The 18,961-nt window shown below is 40.9% G+C and overlaps 1 protein-coding gene across 2 annotated transcripts in view; it reads right to left on the bottom strand.

The window, feature by feature from the left end:
• Nucleotides 1–18,961, bottom strand: part of grm3 (glutamate receptor, metabotropic 3) — a 47,457-nt gene that overhangs the window by 22,211 nt on the left and 6,285 nt on the right. The window contains exons 3-5 of one of the 2 annotated variants that reach the window (XM_044035858.1): nt 12,433–12,492; nt 5,423–5,961; nt 3,493–3,636 (exon numbers count right to left, since the gene is read on the bottom strand). In XM_044035858.1, coding sequence (XP_043891793.1) covers nt 3,493–3,636; nt 5,423–5,740 — 462 coding nt within the window. In that variant the 5' untranslated portion in view covers nt 5,741–5,961; nt 12,433–12,492. The remainder of the gene's footprint in view (nt 1–3,492; nt 3,637–5,422; nt 5,962–12,432; nt 12,493–18,961) is intronic. The other variant, XM_044035859.1, reaches the window with a different exon arrangement.

Here is an 18,961-nt window from a genome sequence, read left to right as displayed (position 1 = left end):
TGCTGTGTTTTCCATCATGGTACACTTCAGGGATCAGGGGTGTGGGCTGACGTCGCACAACAAATGCGACACAACACACAACAATAGAGGACATCCAGCAGCTTTTTTCTCTTGCTGATCAGCTGACTGTGGTGGGCGGAGCTGGTCTAGCTCCCCTGCTCCTCCCTCTCACTCAGCTCTCAGCTCACCTCTGGGCGGAGTTAACCTCAGAGGAGGCATTCACTCCTGATGACCCATGTGATTATGCTAATTTCTTCTTTTTCATTTTTGGCAGAGAGGCAAGTTCCAGTGTCACTTCTGGCGCACACTTGCTTTGTTTCACTCAATACTTTTAATGTCATCTTACTTCATTGTGCTCTGTGATGAATTTGAATGAGGGACAGAAGTGAGTGATACAGTAACAGGAATGACTTTAACACCGTCGTTACCGGCATGTTTGTGCCATGGAATGTCACACACATGTGTGTTTTTCTTTATAATTAGCCTTTTGTGTTTATCCTGGGCCACACAGAGGCGTAGCACTGTTGCCTTAGAGCAAGAAGACCCGGGTTTGCGACCCACTCCCATCCAGGGCCTTTCTCGATGGAGTCTGTGTGTTCTCTCCCGCTCTCATGTGCTCGTAGGTTTCTTCCCACAGTTCAAAAACATGCAGAGGTTAATTGTGTGAATGTGAGTGTGAATTATTTGTTCATCTCTGTACATTTGCCCTAAGATGAACTGGCAACCTTCTCAAGGTATGCCCTCTCTTTCACCCTATAGCTGCTGGGATTGCTCCTGTGATCCTGTGACCTTCTTTTTCTTTTTCTTCTTCTTCTTCTTATTGTCAGTGGGAATGGTGTTAATCAACTTTTCTGAGCAGGTTCCCCCGGGTTCAAAAATCCTTCTTATACCTGCTGATTTAAGTGTGACAGGGACTTCTGTTTGAGAGCACCGCGCTCTTCTTTTCACAGAGGAAAGGGAGATTCACTGAAGGTGAGGATTGAATATCAGAGAGAAGCAAAAAGAAAAAAGAATTAAGAGGAAAGGAGGGGAAAAAAGGCTGCAGTGGAGGGATGCTGTGTGTTTTCTGCTTGGGATGCAAGTCACACAGACACATACACAAACATGTAGGAATGGAAAGCAGGAACGGTGCCGACTACATAAATGGCCTTAAGACAGTGCAGTTTAATTATGCAGTGCATAACTTTTTTTTCTTATTCGAGTTATTAGTTTGCCTTCATGAACAGAACAAATCTGACATGATTTGCATGCTGCGTCCTTTCACTGTCAAACAGCACAAACAGACCTGACTGAGGACTGCGATCGTTCAGCAGCAGCAGCAGCAGCAGCGCAGACCCTCAAACTGCTGAAACTTTGTGTTTTCAGTCATACTCCAGCCTGTTTGAGTCATCTCCCTTTGCTAGCACAACATTGTTGTTGCCTCCGTCTGTGTCCAGGGTTGACATCAAATTCAAGGACTTTTAAAGGACTTTCCAGGTCCAATTTCCTCACATTCTAGGACTGAATGTGCTGACACAGTTTAAGATGGGAGGGCGTCTTCGCCCATGGCGTTCACTTTTATCGATTTGCAACACGCGCTGCATCTGGACAAGTGATTGTTGTCCTTGGGACCTTGGGTCAGTCTTTGTAATTTTCTTTGGTGAGACAGAGATCTTGGAATTTGTCCCAGGCATCGTGTCGTCACTTGCTCTCTCTCTTACTTAACTTTACTCACTCATTGTTCCGCATGGAATCTCACATCAACAGCAGAGAGAGACAGTGGACAGTGTAGTAATTATGACTCGTCTACGTACATCAAGCAATGCAGAGCATGAAACGGTACGTGGTGTCAACAACGGAGACATTTACCTAAATTTCAACTCAACTACTTTCTTGTACAAAATTCAAGCACTTTCAATGACACATGTCTCTTTAAAAGATTTGATGGCCTTGAATCTTTAAGACAAAAACAACCTTGCTACACACAAGCCAAATATTTTTCAAATTGATTTCATTTTTCTTTTTTAAGAAAAATAATCTGCCACATTTTTTCTTTGGCTAAAATTCTTAATACTGATACTTCCAGACTGTAATGTGCCTTAAAACAAGGACAATCTGGCCAAACTACAATGGCCAACATTTAAAAAGTTGCACTTATTGCCAGCAAATGTAAGAAATGTCCACTTAAAATGAGTCTTCATTGTTTTCTTGAACAATTTAAACCATTTAAAAGTTACTTTTAAATGGTCAGTTTGTTACTTACAATTAAAGTTTAAAGTCAACTGTACAAAGTTGGATATTTATATTATTTTTCTCATGCAAAACTTGATTGCCAAGATTATTTTACTTTCAAAAGAAGAACAATTTCCCAGAGACAAGGCTAATTTTTACTTTATCTGAAATCCATTCTTGCAGCATGTGTGCTTATTTGTTTTGTCATTAAAAACAATGCACTACAGCGTTATCGTAACATGAATCCTGACGACTTCATTCCGGAGCAAAACACAGACCAATTAGAGAAGTAAAGAAGGAGGAGTTAGATTAGCTTCTCTGGAAATGAGATCAGCAAACAGAGCACAGTTCAGGTCGTTAAACCGACGCGTTCTGTCTGAAAGGAAAAATTAAAAAAACAACAGCAGCAAAAGGGCAACGAGAAAGAGCCGCAGGAAAACGAAGGATAATTATGTTTGATGAAGGACGAGAAACAGAGCAGATCTGTTAACAATGGCTGCCCCAGGAAGCAGGAGGAGGAGAAGAAGGGGGCTGAGGTCAGCATACACTGAGCACTTCTTCCAAATAGCCGTGAGGGACGTCCCAGAATGCATATAAAGAAGGTGTGTGTGTGTGTGTGTGGGGTGAGAGAATGATGAGAAGGAAGAGCGCAAAGATTTGAGGGATTGTAAAAAAAGAGAAATATATAAGATGCGGGAGAGCAAAGAAGAGAGTGTGGGAAAGAGACGACAGAGAGACAGTTGCAGAGATTAGGGATTTAAGGACTGATAGGAGGAGGCTTTTGTGCAGTCACAGAGGGGGAAAGGAAGAAGGAGGTTTTATGCTAAGCTATGCAAATCACTGAGCTCTGTCACAAGAGCTGGGGAAACACAATAACACACCACTGCAACTTCTAAGAAACTAAGTACACACACGTATGAACACTGCAGAAATTGATTTCCAGGAAAGTCATAGAAGCCTTCTTCTTCAATAATCTTGGAAATCAAGTTTTGCACTAGAACAATAATAATGTAAGAGTTTTTACAAGTTTGAATGACCAATAACAAGATAAAACAATGGTTTGCATAAAAATCCAGATCCACATCCCAGATTGGTGTGTGTGCGAATATAGGAATTTATAAATTGTTCAAGTCAACTCAATCAAGTAAAGGTAAGTTTCAAGTGATTGTTAAATGTTGGCGATTTTCCATTTCCTTGAAATAAATTAATTTGAACCAATATTAAGAACATTTGACAAACCCAGACTGGCACAGTGTGTGTGCGTGTGTGTGTGTGTGTTACCTGTATGGACACACTGCTGAAGGAGCCTCCTATGACTCCAGCGATTGCAAGCGGACTGTCGTCCTGCAGAGCGTAAGATCCGTCTGGACAGATGAATTCTGTGTCGTCCACCTTGGTGAGGGAGGCTCTCACAAACTCCAGAGCCTAAAGGCCACAAGCACATTTATCTCCAGTATAATGACATTGTGCACCAAAAAAACCTGTTCTCAAAAAAACCTTTTTGAATTCTATTCTCTATATTTGAAGTATAAATTGAGTATAAATAGCAGGAGAAAAATGTCTTATTAAAATATGAGCCATAATTCCCCAGGTAGTGAACAATATTGTGCAAAATCAAGCGTTTCTTGGTTTGCTTTAGTACACTCCACACGTCATGACTCCGACCTATTAAATGCATGTTTTGATTCCACTCCATGATATTTGATAGATGACTGACTTCTGGATGTTATACATAATGGAGGGCGAAGATTCCTGGCCTGTCGAGTTGAATAATCATTGATTGTGTGATTGAGTGCTCAAACAATGTTGGACACCATGTGGTAAATCTGAACTCTCGTAAAAGAGTCAACACCTGCAATTTAGACAAGAATGACGCACTAATAACAACAGCTGTGACAAAAACGCCCTTCAATCTGGCGTCTAGATTGCAAATCAACTTTGAGACTGAGGCACAATATAACCAGCCGTATTTCTCCAATGTCAAGAACCCAGGGTTTGCACAATCAGTCAAGGAGCTCACTATATAACATTACTGGATGCATCATCTCTAAATAGCACAGCAATAAAATACACTCATCTTTTTGACGATAACAAACTCTGAGGGAACAAGGCTTTTTGTTTGCTGTGTATCTGGCTCATTTCCCTAATCCCAAATAGCTTCAGTTTCTATTTTTATTTCTCTTATCATTTTAAGGCAAAATCTTTCCCCTGCAGTAGATAAATAGATTTACAAGGTACATTTACTTTACCTGAGCATTATCTTTTAATGAGACTTTGCACTTTGGCTCGATTTAGATGGAAACATTACACGTTTTACTTCCAACGCCACAACTTACTTGACTCTGCAGCCACAGAAATGCTTTAAATGTAAAATGCAGCAAACGCTGATGTTGCCAGTCAGCATGAGAGAACCAAAAAAAAAGCAAATTAAACAAAGTATATCACTGAACTGTGCTGTAGAGTTGAAACGCTGCATCGGCATTTGCTGGTAAATGCAGTTACAACCATAGAAAAATGACTATCTTTGGAGAACAGAAGCTTTTACTCAGCTCAAACTATCAATTACACCGTTTGAATAACTAGGTTTGTGCAAGTGGTCGGTTGTGATCTGTGTAACTTCTCAATGTTATGTATTAGTATCTTTGATCAAGTCAAATTTGAAAGTAAATAGTGTTTTGTGCAAATGGAAGCCGGCAGTGATTTTGATTTACATATCTAAGATAATACCCAGTGTGAGTAGCATTTTAAGTGGCTGGCGGATAAAGTATGATTAAACACTGTCATCATCTCTGACGGGGAAACAAGCAGCGTTTGTGTACATATTCTGATCATGCAGTGCTATAAACGGTCTGCGGGGAAATTTAATCCAAGAAATGATCAACATTTTTCACATCTCTGCTGATACCGACCCACTTTGTCTCATTTTAGGGATGATATGAGAGGAAATTAAAATAGAAAGATTATCATCTGTTTTTTTTTTAAAGATGTTTTTTGGCTAAGCAGTGTAGCCTGAAAGCGGGAGGAGACATGCAACAAATGACCACGGGTGAACTCAAACCCAGGTCACAGCAAAGGGCCCTTTGTCCTTTGTTCGTTGTTGTCGTTTTTTCTTAGCTTTTTTGTACATTTTAGAATTGTAATTACTTGTCTATTTAACTTACAAAGTGCTCATTTAAAAAGAGAGTTGGTGCACATTTCCATACTCACACACCTGCTCCAGGGCATAGGTATCTCTTGAGCAGGTGTCCAGGATGTGGACTCCAAGGGAGACCCCGGGCAGTAAATAGTTGTCCTTATTGATTCTGTCAATGGCGAATAACATGGCCTCCAGCCTCTGGATTCCTCTGTCCTCGTTCACACGGCCACACTCCTCCATCCCAGCACCTTTCTCGTGCACGGGGAACAAGCCGCCGAGAACCAGGTCACCCTCGATGCGGATCTCTCGACGGGATTGAGGTGGGTCCCCGATGGAGAGCAGGACCCCCCGACACATCATCACCAAGAGTAGAGTGGGAATGAAGGCCACCATGTTGTGTTCAGGGAGGGACAGGATTGATGGAATGTGACAAGGGTCGAGCAGGCTAAGGGTGAAAGTGAGGGGTGAGGGATGAGGGGTGAGGTGTGCAGCGTCGGGGTGGTGGGGTTGAGTCAAGAGGCCGTGGATGCTTGGGTCGGTTTGTGGCCCATGAAAGATTCAGGGAGAGCTGAACTGGACGGCACATGGAGGGGCACACCATCTGGACATCAGTCCTGTTTTAGACAGAAAAGGAGAGAATAGGATGGGTTTGGTTTTTGACAAAGGGTAAAAAAAAATAACTACAAGATCAGAAATGAATAATCAACCCCCTGTTCCACCTTTAAACCCCTGATTTTTCAGTGTCAACCTCATTGCCAAACTAAGCAGTTCCACAGAGAAAACAAAATCCCTCAGAGAGCATCGACCTCCATCCAGGCTCAAACACTCATCAGGGAGGTGGGACAAGGAGTTGTCAAGCAAGGCCACCAAAGCCGTTTGGGTGATGCTCGGGGTCTTTTGCTCAGACTCAAAACAGAAAAGAAAGAAAAAAAGATTGTGGATAGTTCTGGATGACCACAGCTCAAAGAAAGCCTTCCTCTTCCTCCTCACCATGTTCAAATCTGTATGTTATCCTATTGGTCTCAGACTATAGGCAGGAAAGTAGAACATATTCCAACATGAGGAGAGGAGATATAGAGCAACGCAAGCCTCTTTCACACTAAAATGAGTTGGTAGACCTGGGATTTATGAACCCAGGTGAACCAGTGGGAGGAAGAACAAAACAACAAATAATTTTCTAACAGCTCTGGTAAAAAGTGAAAAAGTAATACAGCCAAAGACGAAATGGGCTTGTTCAGTCAGAGTCATTTGAACCGGAAGCAAATGCCAATTAAATACATTCCAACTGGTCAGAAATTCATTGAAATCTGCGTTTAAATGGGTTTTTGAGGAGTGGGAATGGTGTCAGTCCAACATTTCACGGGACAAACGAAAGCTGTCCGAAGCTGCACAATGAAATACTCTTACTCTAAAAGAACAAGACAGCAACGTAGACCTTTATTGGAGTTTGGGGACAATGTTAACAAGGGCTCAAAGATGTTTCCACTTCACAGCCAGACCCAGACCATGACTAAAAGGGATAAAGGAATGGGTTGGAGATTGTACCATTCTGTTCCCCAACCTACCCCTCCTTTAAATCACTCTGAAGTTTCTTCTTCACTGTGTGTGTGTGTGTGTGTGTGTGTGTTTGCCCCTGGCTGTATCAGGATTAACTAGCTTAGATTGCTGGTTGATACATGAGCTGAGCCCTCTCATGCCACAGATCAGAAAAGCTTCTCTAATCTGATATCTGTTCCAACAATTCTCAGCTAGACCATGAATTTTATTACAACTGTGTGTGTGTGTGTGTGAGTGTGTTTTCAGATTTATTGCTCCTTCTCTCGCCTGCATAATTCCACCATGAAAGAAGCTACAGTAACTGACAACAAAAGCTCATGCTGCTTATCATAGCTTTCAACTCAATTAAAGCCCTCACTTTGTGTTTTGACTGTTGCATTTGCTAACGTTCTCCACCCACTCTTTTATCAGAAGATAAGATATTTCACTCGAGAACTCTGTCAACAGACTTTACACGTTTCAGATCAAGGGAGACAATCCTTCAGATGAGGAGGAAGGAGGATCCTTTCTGGGTTACTGGTAAGAGTTGGAGTGAAGTAAGCAACTTGTCTTCATGGCTATGTTGTCATGAAGTTACACAACTTGGAGATGTGTGGCATGGAGACACTGGCACTGTCTAAAAGACAGGAGGCGGAGCTGAGATTGTTGCTGGGACTGACCAGGATGAACAGGATATTCAAGACAGACAGACAGAAAGAAAAGAGATGTATGCAACATGGAGATGAGTCTTAAAGAGGTCCTTCAGACCACCTGACCTTTACCACATCACCACCATTTATTCAATTATTCATTCATCGTCTACTGCTTTATCCTTCACACGAGGGTCATGGTGGGGAGGGTCATAGGAGTGAACGACCTTGTGGGAGGAAACTGGAGAACCCGAAAAAAAACCCCAGATACGCACATGGGGAGAACATGCAAAATCCCCATCACCTCCATGACATTACCATTTATGGTTTCTCATGAAATGCCAGCTATGACATGGATAGCCATGACATATGGCACCGATACTGTAGTTATGAATGTGTTCTTCTGACCTTTCATTGAGCAGCAGCATCAGTTATCAGAAACGGCGTCGCTATCGTTATATATTCTCACTTTGCTAAAAATGGCAGTGAACCAGGAAATGGTAGCACAGCTCATCAGCATTTTCCTCCAACCCTCAATACTTATAACGAGGAACCTAACGCAGTCAGGAAATTGTGTTTGACCTTCACGTTTTTACCTCAGCCATCATGGCAGACATTTTAATTTGGGCTCACTTTGCTAAATATTGCTAAAACGCAGTGACTTGAGTAAATTGGGGAAAACAGAATCACAGCAGTCTGTAAACGTGAAGCAGTGCAGTGTGTGTGTGCTTCTGTTGTTAGCATGCTGCTGCTAACAGAACTGCAGCATCCAGATAAAAACTTTTTACTACAGTGGAGTTCCTTGTTTTAAACAGCCTGACCTCTGATGGTTAGGTACACAGGTCAATGTAACACCAGTTCATATTATGGAATTGTGTTAAATTAACTCTAACTTACTAACTTACAACACACCTGTTGTAAGTTAGTAAGTGAAACTAACAAACAAACAAAGACAAACTGTACTTTCTACAGTCTGCAGGGTCAACATCAACTCTCACATTGGGCCTTTAAATGAGTTTTGTGTGCATTAAACACTCTTTCTTATTCAGATGAGAGATCCAGTTACACTGATCAGTATTTTAATAACCAGCCCCTGCTTCAGTACTTAAATTCCACAACTTTATGCTTATGCTATACTAATGACTCCAAGACTAAGCTGTTATAGAATGTATATAAAAGAGTCACTTTTTTAGTGCGTGTCTATATTTTAAGCCTTTTTTTTTTTTTTTTCTTCACCAAAGCAAAGGCAGTAAAAAGCTTTAAGGAGGAAATGACTTTCTTATAAATTCGCTCATGTCTCCCTTGCAATTTCTTGTGTACTCAGGGGAGATAAGACACAAGCTGGAGGTTGACATTTTGATTATGAAGATCAATCTCGACCAAGGAGCAGGACAATGGTGAAGTTTGTGTTGATTGCTGGCATCACTGGCCTGATTTGTGTGTGTGTGTGTGTGTGTATGTGTGTGTGAGAGAGAGAGGGAGGGAGAGAGAGAGACTCATCTTTGGTGGGCAGGTAGGAGGATGAAAGCTTCCCTCAGGAAGCTCAGATTTTTCTGCAGGCAGCTGCCATACCTTTACCCCTCTACTCTATAATATGGCACATATGTACACACACACACACACACCACAGTTTCCCTAAGGGGTTGACCTAAAAGCAGACTATTTCTATGTCTTAGCTTCCGTCTCTCTCCCTTAATCTCTCTCTCTTCCTCACTCAACCAAGAAATCTGAATTATAAAACACAAAGAATTAGGATGTGCGTTAAATGTATATTAGAAATAGAAAATAATTGGAGTGCTAATGAATCTGCGTAAAATGTAGATAAAAAGTATTTTAAAGTCACTTCCCGTTGACTTTGCTTTAAAGGTCTTGTGTGTTTCGATGTTACACCAGAATTAGCCTTTTATGTATAGCGACGAACTAATGCGATACAGTATCACGTCGATCAAATACTGGAAAAGTGTTACACACTCGTAGAATTATGTCTTTGAACATGTGACAGTACAAACGTTCAGTGAGCTGCTTTACAGTTTCAAATCGCTGTATCAGACTGATATCGGTATCAGTAGATAGTAAATACAGAGACTTTATCTGACATCAGTATCAGTATCAGACAAGACAAAGTGACATTGTACCATCCCTAATTTTGGATCCCCGTGTTTTTTACAACGTGTGTGTCCACGAAAGTAGAGAACATTTGCTTTCATTTGGCTGAATTAGATGGAGTTTTTGGAAACAACCTTCCATAATTATTACAGGCCAATATGCTGTTGAGAAGCAATCAACACGACAACAACGACAACAAAGCGGTGGTTGTGTCTCTGTGTGTGTGCGTGTGCAAGTGAAAGTAATCCCTGTGTGTGTGTGTTTATGGAGCTGAGACTCTAAAAACTCTTCAGCTCGAGGACTTACTTGAACAGTATGCTTTTATATAATTGGCAGCTCTTGAAGTCAATTTCCTAAATAATATCTCGCAGCATTTTCACACTGTTCTCAGGGAGATTGCTGGCTTCATTATAACCTCTTGGAAAGTGCCCAAACTTGGCTTCCTGACGCAAGAGTGGCTGTGCAAGCAAAACAACTCACTGTAAAAAATAAATTGCTTGTTGTACCTTCAATATGTTCACAATATACTAGTTTGAAGGTGATTTATATAAGATATGCACATCAAATGACCTTGGAGACACATGGCAGGGTAGTGGCTAAAACTGTAGCCTTACAGCAAAAAGGCCCAGGTTCGTAACCCGGTCCGGCCTTTCTAATGTTCTCCCCGTGTTTCCTCCCACAGTCCAAAAACATGCAGAGATTAACAGGACAATCTTAATTGACCGTAGGTGTGAATGTGAAAACTTTCTTGCTCAAAATTCAAGCATTTTCAATTACCAATGTCTAAGTGATTTTCAAAAACTTCAAATTCAAATTCACAAACCTTTAAGAATTTCAAGGACCACGGGAACCCTATGGATGCCAGCAGAGAGCAGCTAACTTCTGCTAAGTGTCAGAATTGCTGATTGTTGCTACCAAGAAAGCCTTGGTACCCCTCTGAAAGTTGTCTCAACCAAAGGAGAAGAAAAACTTTGAAGGCGCCAGGATTGAGATCTTGGGTGGACCTTGAGATCATTGGCTGGGTCAAAATTTTAAGGCCCTGGAATACTTCCAATCCACGCACAGCAGCGTGGACCCAGCACTCACCGTGTGCATGAAATAGGTGTCTCTGTGCGTCTCTGCTTTGTGGACAGTGTCACTCGCTGTCCATGGTGCTGAAATGGACAGAGACCTTGACCTCAGCCTAACTCAACAGTTTTTCTCTTTAACGCTCACCACACTACACAAAAGCAAAGAAGAAGAGTCTGTCTTTCTCAATTTATTTAACCCCAGATCAGCGGGGTTAATGTAATGTCATGTAGATAATGTCATTAAAGGGCAGCAAAACAATTTGACAAAGTTGCTGAAACAGCACCGCAAAAAAAACCCTAAGCAGAATTAGACTATACATGAAGAAGTGAAGAATCAGAGGGTGGGCTGTGTGGCAGGCTCATTTTTAGATGGCAGGTCTTGAGGATCAGGTTGCTGCGCAACCCTGCCACCTATAACACAACACACTATAATAAATACACTACCTCTGCTGCTGTAGCCTTTTATTTTTCCACCGACTTAACCGACTTGCCTTTGTATTGCTGCTGCTGTGAATTACCGGCAGCTGTGGGTGAACTTGCCAGTATGACAGCAGATATGACAGTTTCCACCTGCTCGTCATCTGCGCCTACACCTACTTCTTCACGCCGTGCTTCTTTAAAAACTAAAATTAAATAAGCAGCTTTGCTTACTTTATTTTGACAACATTATACTGCATACAACCGCTAACTAGCCTATGGTGTCTACGGTTGACACTACTACTACTCATGGTAACACTAACTGGATAACGTGCCGGTAACGATGCAGCCAATCAGAGTCAACACAAGTGAGGTAGAAGCCACTGATCTGCTGTGACGTTTTATTTTGCTCAGGATTTCAAATAGTCTTCTGATTGACGCCACCTCTGGTTTTAAATACATGCTCAAGGCTACGAAATCCAAACCTTTTTTTTATTTTAAAGCAAATACACAAACAGACTAAAGGGTAGTATATAGCTAGTATATAGTATATATGGTTAAACTCAAATCTACCAGTGATTTGATTTTGCTCTGCAGAAACATCACAAACGTTTTTTTCCCCCTAGAAACGCAAACACAACATCTAGCAGCTTTTGTATACATCCAACATTGCGACCACAGAAGAGCAGCTGTCTTTCGATTCGGCCATTGCTTCAGTTTTAAGCGACTTGCTCCACAGCATTTGTTAGATGCCATTACTAGATAACTGTCGCTCCCACTAACCACAACAAGCATGTTTGTGGACACGTTTTCCACCAGTCATCTGTACCATTGGTCTGATTGGTTGTCGGTCTATCCAGTTGTGTACAGAGGCATTTTGATGTACCTCAGTTGGTCATGGGAGGTGACTACACCCTTTCCAGACTCACTCTGAATCTGAAATGAGATTGACATGCAGTCTGGCATTAGCCAGGCATGTTACATCATAGACCTTTAAGGTACGCAAAGAGGAAGACACAGTAATGTAACATTATAACTTTGTTTTTTCAAAATAAAAGAACTTTCAAAATACTGGTAGGTGGACTTTGTTACTTTCAGATGTTATTTCCAGTGTCAACTGTGCTAAACTAATTAATGGTAAGAGAGTGGTATCGATCCTCCCCAGCTCTTGACAGGAAAGTAAATAAGTGTTTCTCCAAAAATGTCAAATTATTCCCCGATCATGTACATAATTCCTTCAGCATTACATTTACATATATATACAGAACATTCACTTAACACATAAACAGTATACATCATGACTAACCTGAATAAATGAGTGTTGAAGCAGATGGCAGCCGGCACATGGCAACATCACCACAGACACCTAATAAAAAGAAATGGAGAACAAGGAGTTCATGAGCTGACTGTCAATCGAAAGACAAAAAGGAGGTCGGATAGAGTCTGACCACTGACCCTTCTCACTGGAGGCTATGATGCACTGCCACACCTGACAGACATCCCTGTTTCACCTCTGACCTCTGCACAAATCTGAAGTCAGTAGGCGCAGTCAGCATACGCACCGGCACACTCTCCTGTTTCATCTTCTTTTTCCTCCATGCATGGCATCACCTCTGCATCCTTCTCCTCTCCCTCTCCTCACTGGTCTTCCAACCTCCCTATTTACTTCCTCCTCCCCTGCACCCTCCACAGCCCTTGCTCTTCCCTCTAACAGGCAGGGCTGCTGTGGATGACACGTATCCAGCTGAGAGCAGCCGTGCAGGGTCGATGGACCGCGTTCACTGAGAGCCACACACTTGCGTGTGTGTGTGTGTGTGTGCGTGTGCTTGTTTATCTGTCTATTGTGCACCTCACAGAGGCACAGCTGCATCACCGGCTCTCACCGTATGAAGATACATGTGTATGTGAATGTGTGAGTTCTTTTGTGTCGTTTTAGTGAAAGGAAAGAGCAATGGGAGGAGGCGAGCTGTCAGATGCTTACTTAATACAGAACAGCAGAGAGAGCCCTTAATTAGAAATGCACACAGTCTGAGGTTTATCGCTTAATTCAGCCAATAGCTGTGTGGTGATCATCTCTCTCGCCTTCTTCCCTCTATTCTGGAGATTCATGCCAGTAAGTACAGTGCAACTCATTAATACACACAACTACGTCCATGTGTTTTTGGCTACAGTCAAACTACTTTGTTTTGATTTAAAAGTGGTGCCTTCAGTTTCAAGCTCAGCTTCAGAAGTAACCCGCGTCCATATCACCTGACCAGTCAGGTATACTGGTCACATTAGATTGTTCTCCTCTGAAGTTCTTCGATTGGTTTCACAAAGTTCAATTAAAGAAAAACGACGATTGTGAAAAAGTAAGAACGAGGAATTCTGTTATTTTCTGTATTTGGTCCAAATGAGTATATCCATTCACACTCATTCACTCTCACAGCACATGCTGCTGGCACAGCTGTCAGGATGTAGACTCGCTCTTCCACTGAGCCACTGTCGCCCGCTATGTTATGAAACTGAATATAACGGAGTTTTTGCTGAGTTGTGGCTGAAAGGAACCAATCAGAAAGCACACGTGGGTACTGCAGCATCTTCTCCAAACGTCTCCGTTGTTGCCCGCACAGACTGAACTCCCATTGTGAAGCCTTGAAATCCCAGATTTGGCCACACTGACGTTTTACAATCCAAAAATCACCTGTTTTCTCTACACGGATGACATTATATTCTATTTCAGAAGACTTGAAACTAGCGATTGAGACAATGAACTGCTCTAGAACATGTTTACTGATGGTATAAATCAAGTGGGAAGTGGAAGCTAATTTTTTTCCCATAGACTTTCATTCAACAGGAGTTATTTTTTCAACCAGTGGAGTCGCCAATTACACTACCCTTACTTCCTGGATAGCTTCAACAGGCAAACCAAGTCCACTTGTATACAATTTATTTGTAAAATACAGCCTGAGCTTGCAATGCTGTATTGTTTTTTGGGCTCTAAAACACCATGATAATATTAATTTTTTTTAAATGAAAACAGAGTAGTGCGGTTGTATGGATGCGGCTGTTTATGTGTGTGCAGACACGGTGTCCCAAACAGTCTGACAAGTGCGATGGGTTGTGACCATTAATTATTGACAAAATGCATTTTAGGCAGGAGAGAAAGAGGACTCCACAAGTAGGACAAAAATATACTCCATATAAAAAATACAACAGCCAAATGATGCACACTCCTCTCTGCTTTTATGAAAACATCCAGTATAATAAAAACTGCCTTTTTTCTTTTCCAACAGCAAGTCATTTGATTAAATCACGTCTCTGAAATAATGCGCCTCGTCAAGTGAAAACAAACCGCGCGCTCTCTGGAACGGTGACGGTGGATAACATGGGTCAAACCACAGTTTATCACCCCTAACCAATCAAAAATCAATAAGCAGCTACCCTGATCTCGGATGACTATTGACATTTCATTCACACAGTCAGATAGAAACCAGGCCTACGCCGTATCGATTCCTCAGTCCATTTCACGACCTGCATTAGGTTCAAAGGTTAAAAGCTGCACGTTGGCAACATAGAAATTGATTTCCTGAATCTAAAACACAGCTGAGATTGAAAAAGATTCAACTGTACAGCTATTGATATTTGCTTAACAAGAGAAGTGCCGTTCCAGAGTGTTGCCCTCATGCTGCAGTGGAGGAGACAATCAATACATTCGAATAGTTATACGGAGAAATTGGATTAATCCTTTCAAAAGGAGGTGGCTTTCTGTTTTTAGTGCTCTGGTGTTCAGTGGCTACTCCGAAGCTTACTCCATTAAAGGAGCTTTTAACCTTTGAGCCCCACAGTGGGAGTGCTCAGCATTGACAAGGTATTTACACCGTACAACAGTGAGACCACAGAGAATGACGACGATCAATGTACTGTGTAAGTTCTTTAAATTACCACAAAAATGTATCAAAGATTTTGATTTATTTTCAATTTTACTGCTCATTCCACGCTAAATCATCCAAAATGATTTGTTTCAGCATCTGGAGTATGCTCTTTATTGAAGCCGATTCTGTTTTATAACACAGTATGAACTGAATTTGGGTTTCGGACTTCTGTTTGCACCAAACATGATCACAAGGTTTCACTTTGGGCTCTGAGAAACTAGATGGAAATAGAAAATATCTGAAAATACCTGAAGGTTAGGTCTGCATAGCTACACTGTAAAATGCGACAAGTTGATTTTACTTTAAATAAAATTATTAATCTTGAGCTTTGTTTACGTCTCCTTGTTGAGTTTACCCAAGATTAATTCAAATGAAGTGTAGGGTGTATACAGTACATTCATTCATTCATTCATTCATTATCCACCGCTTTATCCTGCACATGAGGGTCATGAGGGGCAGGAACCAATCCCAGCTGACACAGGGCGAAAGGCGGAGTCAGACACTGGACGGGTCACCAGTCCATCGCAGTGCCAACACACACGACAAGACGAAACAACCACTCACTCTCACACTCACACCCATGGTCAATTTACAGTGTCCAATTAACCTGCATGTTTTTGGACTGTAAGAGGAAACACAAAGAGAGAACATGCAAACTCCAAACAGGAAGGTCCTCGGTCAGACCGGGTCGTGTACCGGGGTCTGTCTGCAGTAAGGCAACAGTGCACTGCAAAAACAGCCCTACGAGAAACAAGCCAAATATTGTTAAATTAATTCATATTTTCCTGTTTGAAGAAAACAATAAATGGCAATGAAACATTTTGCTTGGCGAGGGTTCTTAAAACCAGCTTGTAAATGGAACTAGAAAAAACTGGCCAAAATTTAAAAAAGAAAGGAAGTTGTGCTCATGAAATGTATGATTAGAATGAATCTTCCTTTTCACTGGCAATTAAAGCTAAATGTTAGCTGTTATATTAACAGTTGTATATATGTATATTTATATATGTATGTATATATATATATATATAGAGAGAGAGAGAGATAGATAGATATATGTCCCTATGCCACTACAGAGGATCTTGGCCCATTTCTGTCCATTTATTTTAATACAGTCCACCTGCAATATTTCTACGAGCCACCAGGTGGGCTAAGTACTGGGCTAAGGGATTATTCAAACAATTGTTGGATGCAGCTGTAGAATGTACACGTATCAGTCTATTGGTGGTCCACAACACACAGGGTGATTAAAAATGACTCTTCAGTCTAAAAACAGAGCAGAGCAGAGCTGTGGGGAAATGTATGAATGAATCAATCTGCATTTTATCACTGGTGAAGGCGTCGGGCCTGTCAGAAGCAGAATTACCCCTCTGTGGATGACATCCATCAACTTAACTGTCATGTAATGGCCCTGGGAGTCATCGAGGAGCATCAGTCAACCTTTTACCACGCTGCTGCATCCTACTTAATCCATCAGTGTGTCCATCCATCAGTCTGTCTTCGCCGCGGTCAGCGCGTGAGAACGTTATAATGAACGGGTGGAGAATAATAGAGTGTAATCACCACATAACTACACATCAGACAGCCAGGACTTTTTGAGTTAACACAATACTGAGTTGTTGGTGGTCATATGTGGAGAAAGTTAACTGCAGTGTTCCCTGGATTTGAAGCTGTGTAAAGTCTGCAGTGTAAAAGCATGATTTATACTTTTGTTTGACTAAACTTAACAAACCGAGCAACATTTTCAGGTTACAGTTGTGTAGCCACGCTCCTCAGCTCTGTCAGCTGCTGTGACAGCTCAACCATTCATCGTTTTCATAGCTTTAAAATTCTTATCAGTGGTTCTCTAACTTTTTCAAGTACAACCCGAGAAAATATGGAGCTCAAAGTAACACCGTTAGATTTGCTCTCTCATCATCCTCCTCTTCCTTTTTTTAGTTTGGGAAACATCGCCATAAAGCATTGTCAGTGTTACGATGACAAAACGTATGTTTACAAAGCTTCTGTTTTATTTGTTTATTTTGTTTTGCACTTTTTATTTAATTGAAAATGTAGTATTTATTTTACCCTGCAAAATTTGAACAAGTAAAATAATATAGTTATTAGTTCACAATAAAAATAATATTTATAATAATAATAATAATAACAATAGGAGTACAATGAGCCTACTTGCTTCTAAGCTGTTGGAAAAGCATGGGAACTGTGTTGTTTTACACAGTAAAAAATACTGTGTTTATGTGAAATGTGTATGTTGCTCCCCCCTCATGATTCAGAACATATGTGGTATGCAGCGATGATTTGTTTGTCTTCCTAACGTGAACATCAACCGCTGGAAGCATTTATTTGTCTTATATCATATAATCCCATGTGTGTGTGTGTGTGTGTGTGTGTGTGTGTGTGTGTGTGGTGGTCCTGCTATACCAAAAGTAAACAAATTCATTCATGAGAATGAATCATGAAAGGATTTGACATGTGACACTGTACTGGCTTTTGACATAGTTGCGTGGAAGAATATAGAATATAGAGAATATAGACTCCGCCCCCATCCATCTGTACTTACTGTATTCGCTGGTTTAGTGATGTGCATTGAGCCTGAAGCACTGTGACTGAATACACAAACTTGTTTGGTGTAAAATCGCTCATTATAACACGAATGCAAGTGAAAACAAAGCAAAGAAACAACCGTGACCCACGTCCCACTGTATGTCACAACTCGTTTTGTTCTTTTCTTTCTGGCACCCGACATTTAGGAAGTGGTGCCCTGTTTGCAACGCACCGCGTGTGTGAGGCAGTCACCTTTTGTTACAAGTGGCCGCTGCTATGATCACTAAGCCAGCTCCCTCCCTCCCTCCCTCTCTCTTTCACTGCTTCCTTCCTCAAGCTCATCATTTATTGAAGGGTCTGATCTTTCTCTGAGACAAACCATCACAGCTGTACATCCCACTGCCCTTTCACCAACTCATCACCCGAGTGTTCGTATGTGTCGGTGTCTGTGCATGTAGTGAAGGAAAAGACTTGTCTGTCTGTCTGTGTGTGTATTTGTTGCCCCTCTAGGACCTTTTCATAAACACTGACCTTGTCGGGACCAGTAGTCCTCATGGAGACCAAAACCTGGTCCTAATGAGGTAGAACATAGCTTTCTGAGGAACTGGTTAAGTTTAGTGCTAAGATTTATATTGTGGTTAAGGGTTAGGCATTAACCGGTTATGGTTGAGGTTAAGGTTAATGCTTTGTTTAGGCTGTCCAAATGAATGGAAGTCAGTGTGGAGTCCTATGAAGAATGGCTGGGCAAACCTGTGTGTATGTGAGAGTCCTTGTATTTATGTCTTTGTGAGGTCAAAGAAATGTTAAAAAAATAATATTTGTGGGGACATTTTGTCAGGGCCCCACAACCTTAAAGGGCTTTTTCAGGGTTTAGACCTGGTTTTATGTTAGAATTGGGTTAAGGTTAGGCACATAGTTGTGATGGTTAAGGTTAGGGTAAGGGACTAGGGAATGCATTATGTCAATAAAATGTATCTTAAAACCCACTTTAACTCTTTGGCTATTGACCCACTATGAGATGTTGATTTGATCAGTTTTTATTTTTTTACTTGTGTAGTTTTTATATTTTTATAGACATTATTTTATTGTTTTATTGTTTGTTTTTAGGTCTTATGTTTTTATATTTTTGTAGACATTGTTTTATTGTTTTGTTGTTTGTTTTTAGGTCTTATGTTTTTATATTTTTATAGACATTATTTTATTGTTTTGTTGTTTGTTTTTAGGTCTTATGTTTTTATATTTTTGTAGACATTATTTTATTGTTTGTTTTTAGGTCTTATGTTTTTATATTTTTATAGACATTATTTTATTGTTTTGTTGTTTGTTTTTAGGTCTTATGTTTTTAGATTTTTGTAGACATTATTTTATTGTTTTATTGTT

This window comes from Solea senegalensis, linkage group LG10 (assembly GCF_019176455.1).
Source record: "Solea senegalensis isolate Sse05_10M linkage group LG10, IFAPA_SoseM_1, whole genome shotgun sequence".
NCBI lineage: Eukaryota > Metazoa > Chordata > Actinopteri > Pleuronectiformes > Soleidae > Solea > Solea senegalensis.
Note: the sequence above shows the minus strand (reverse complement) of the source record. Positions and strands in the feature narration are given on the sequence as shown.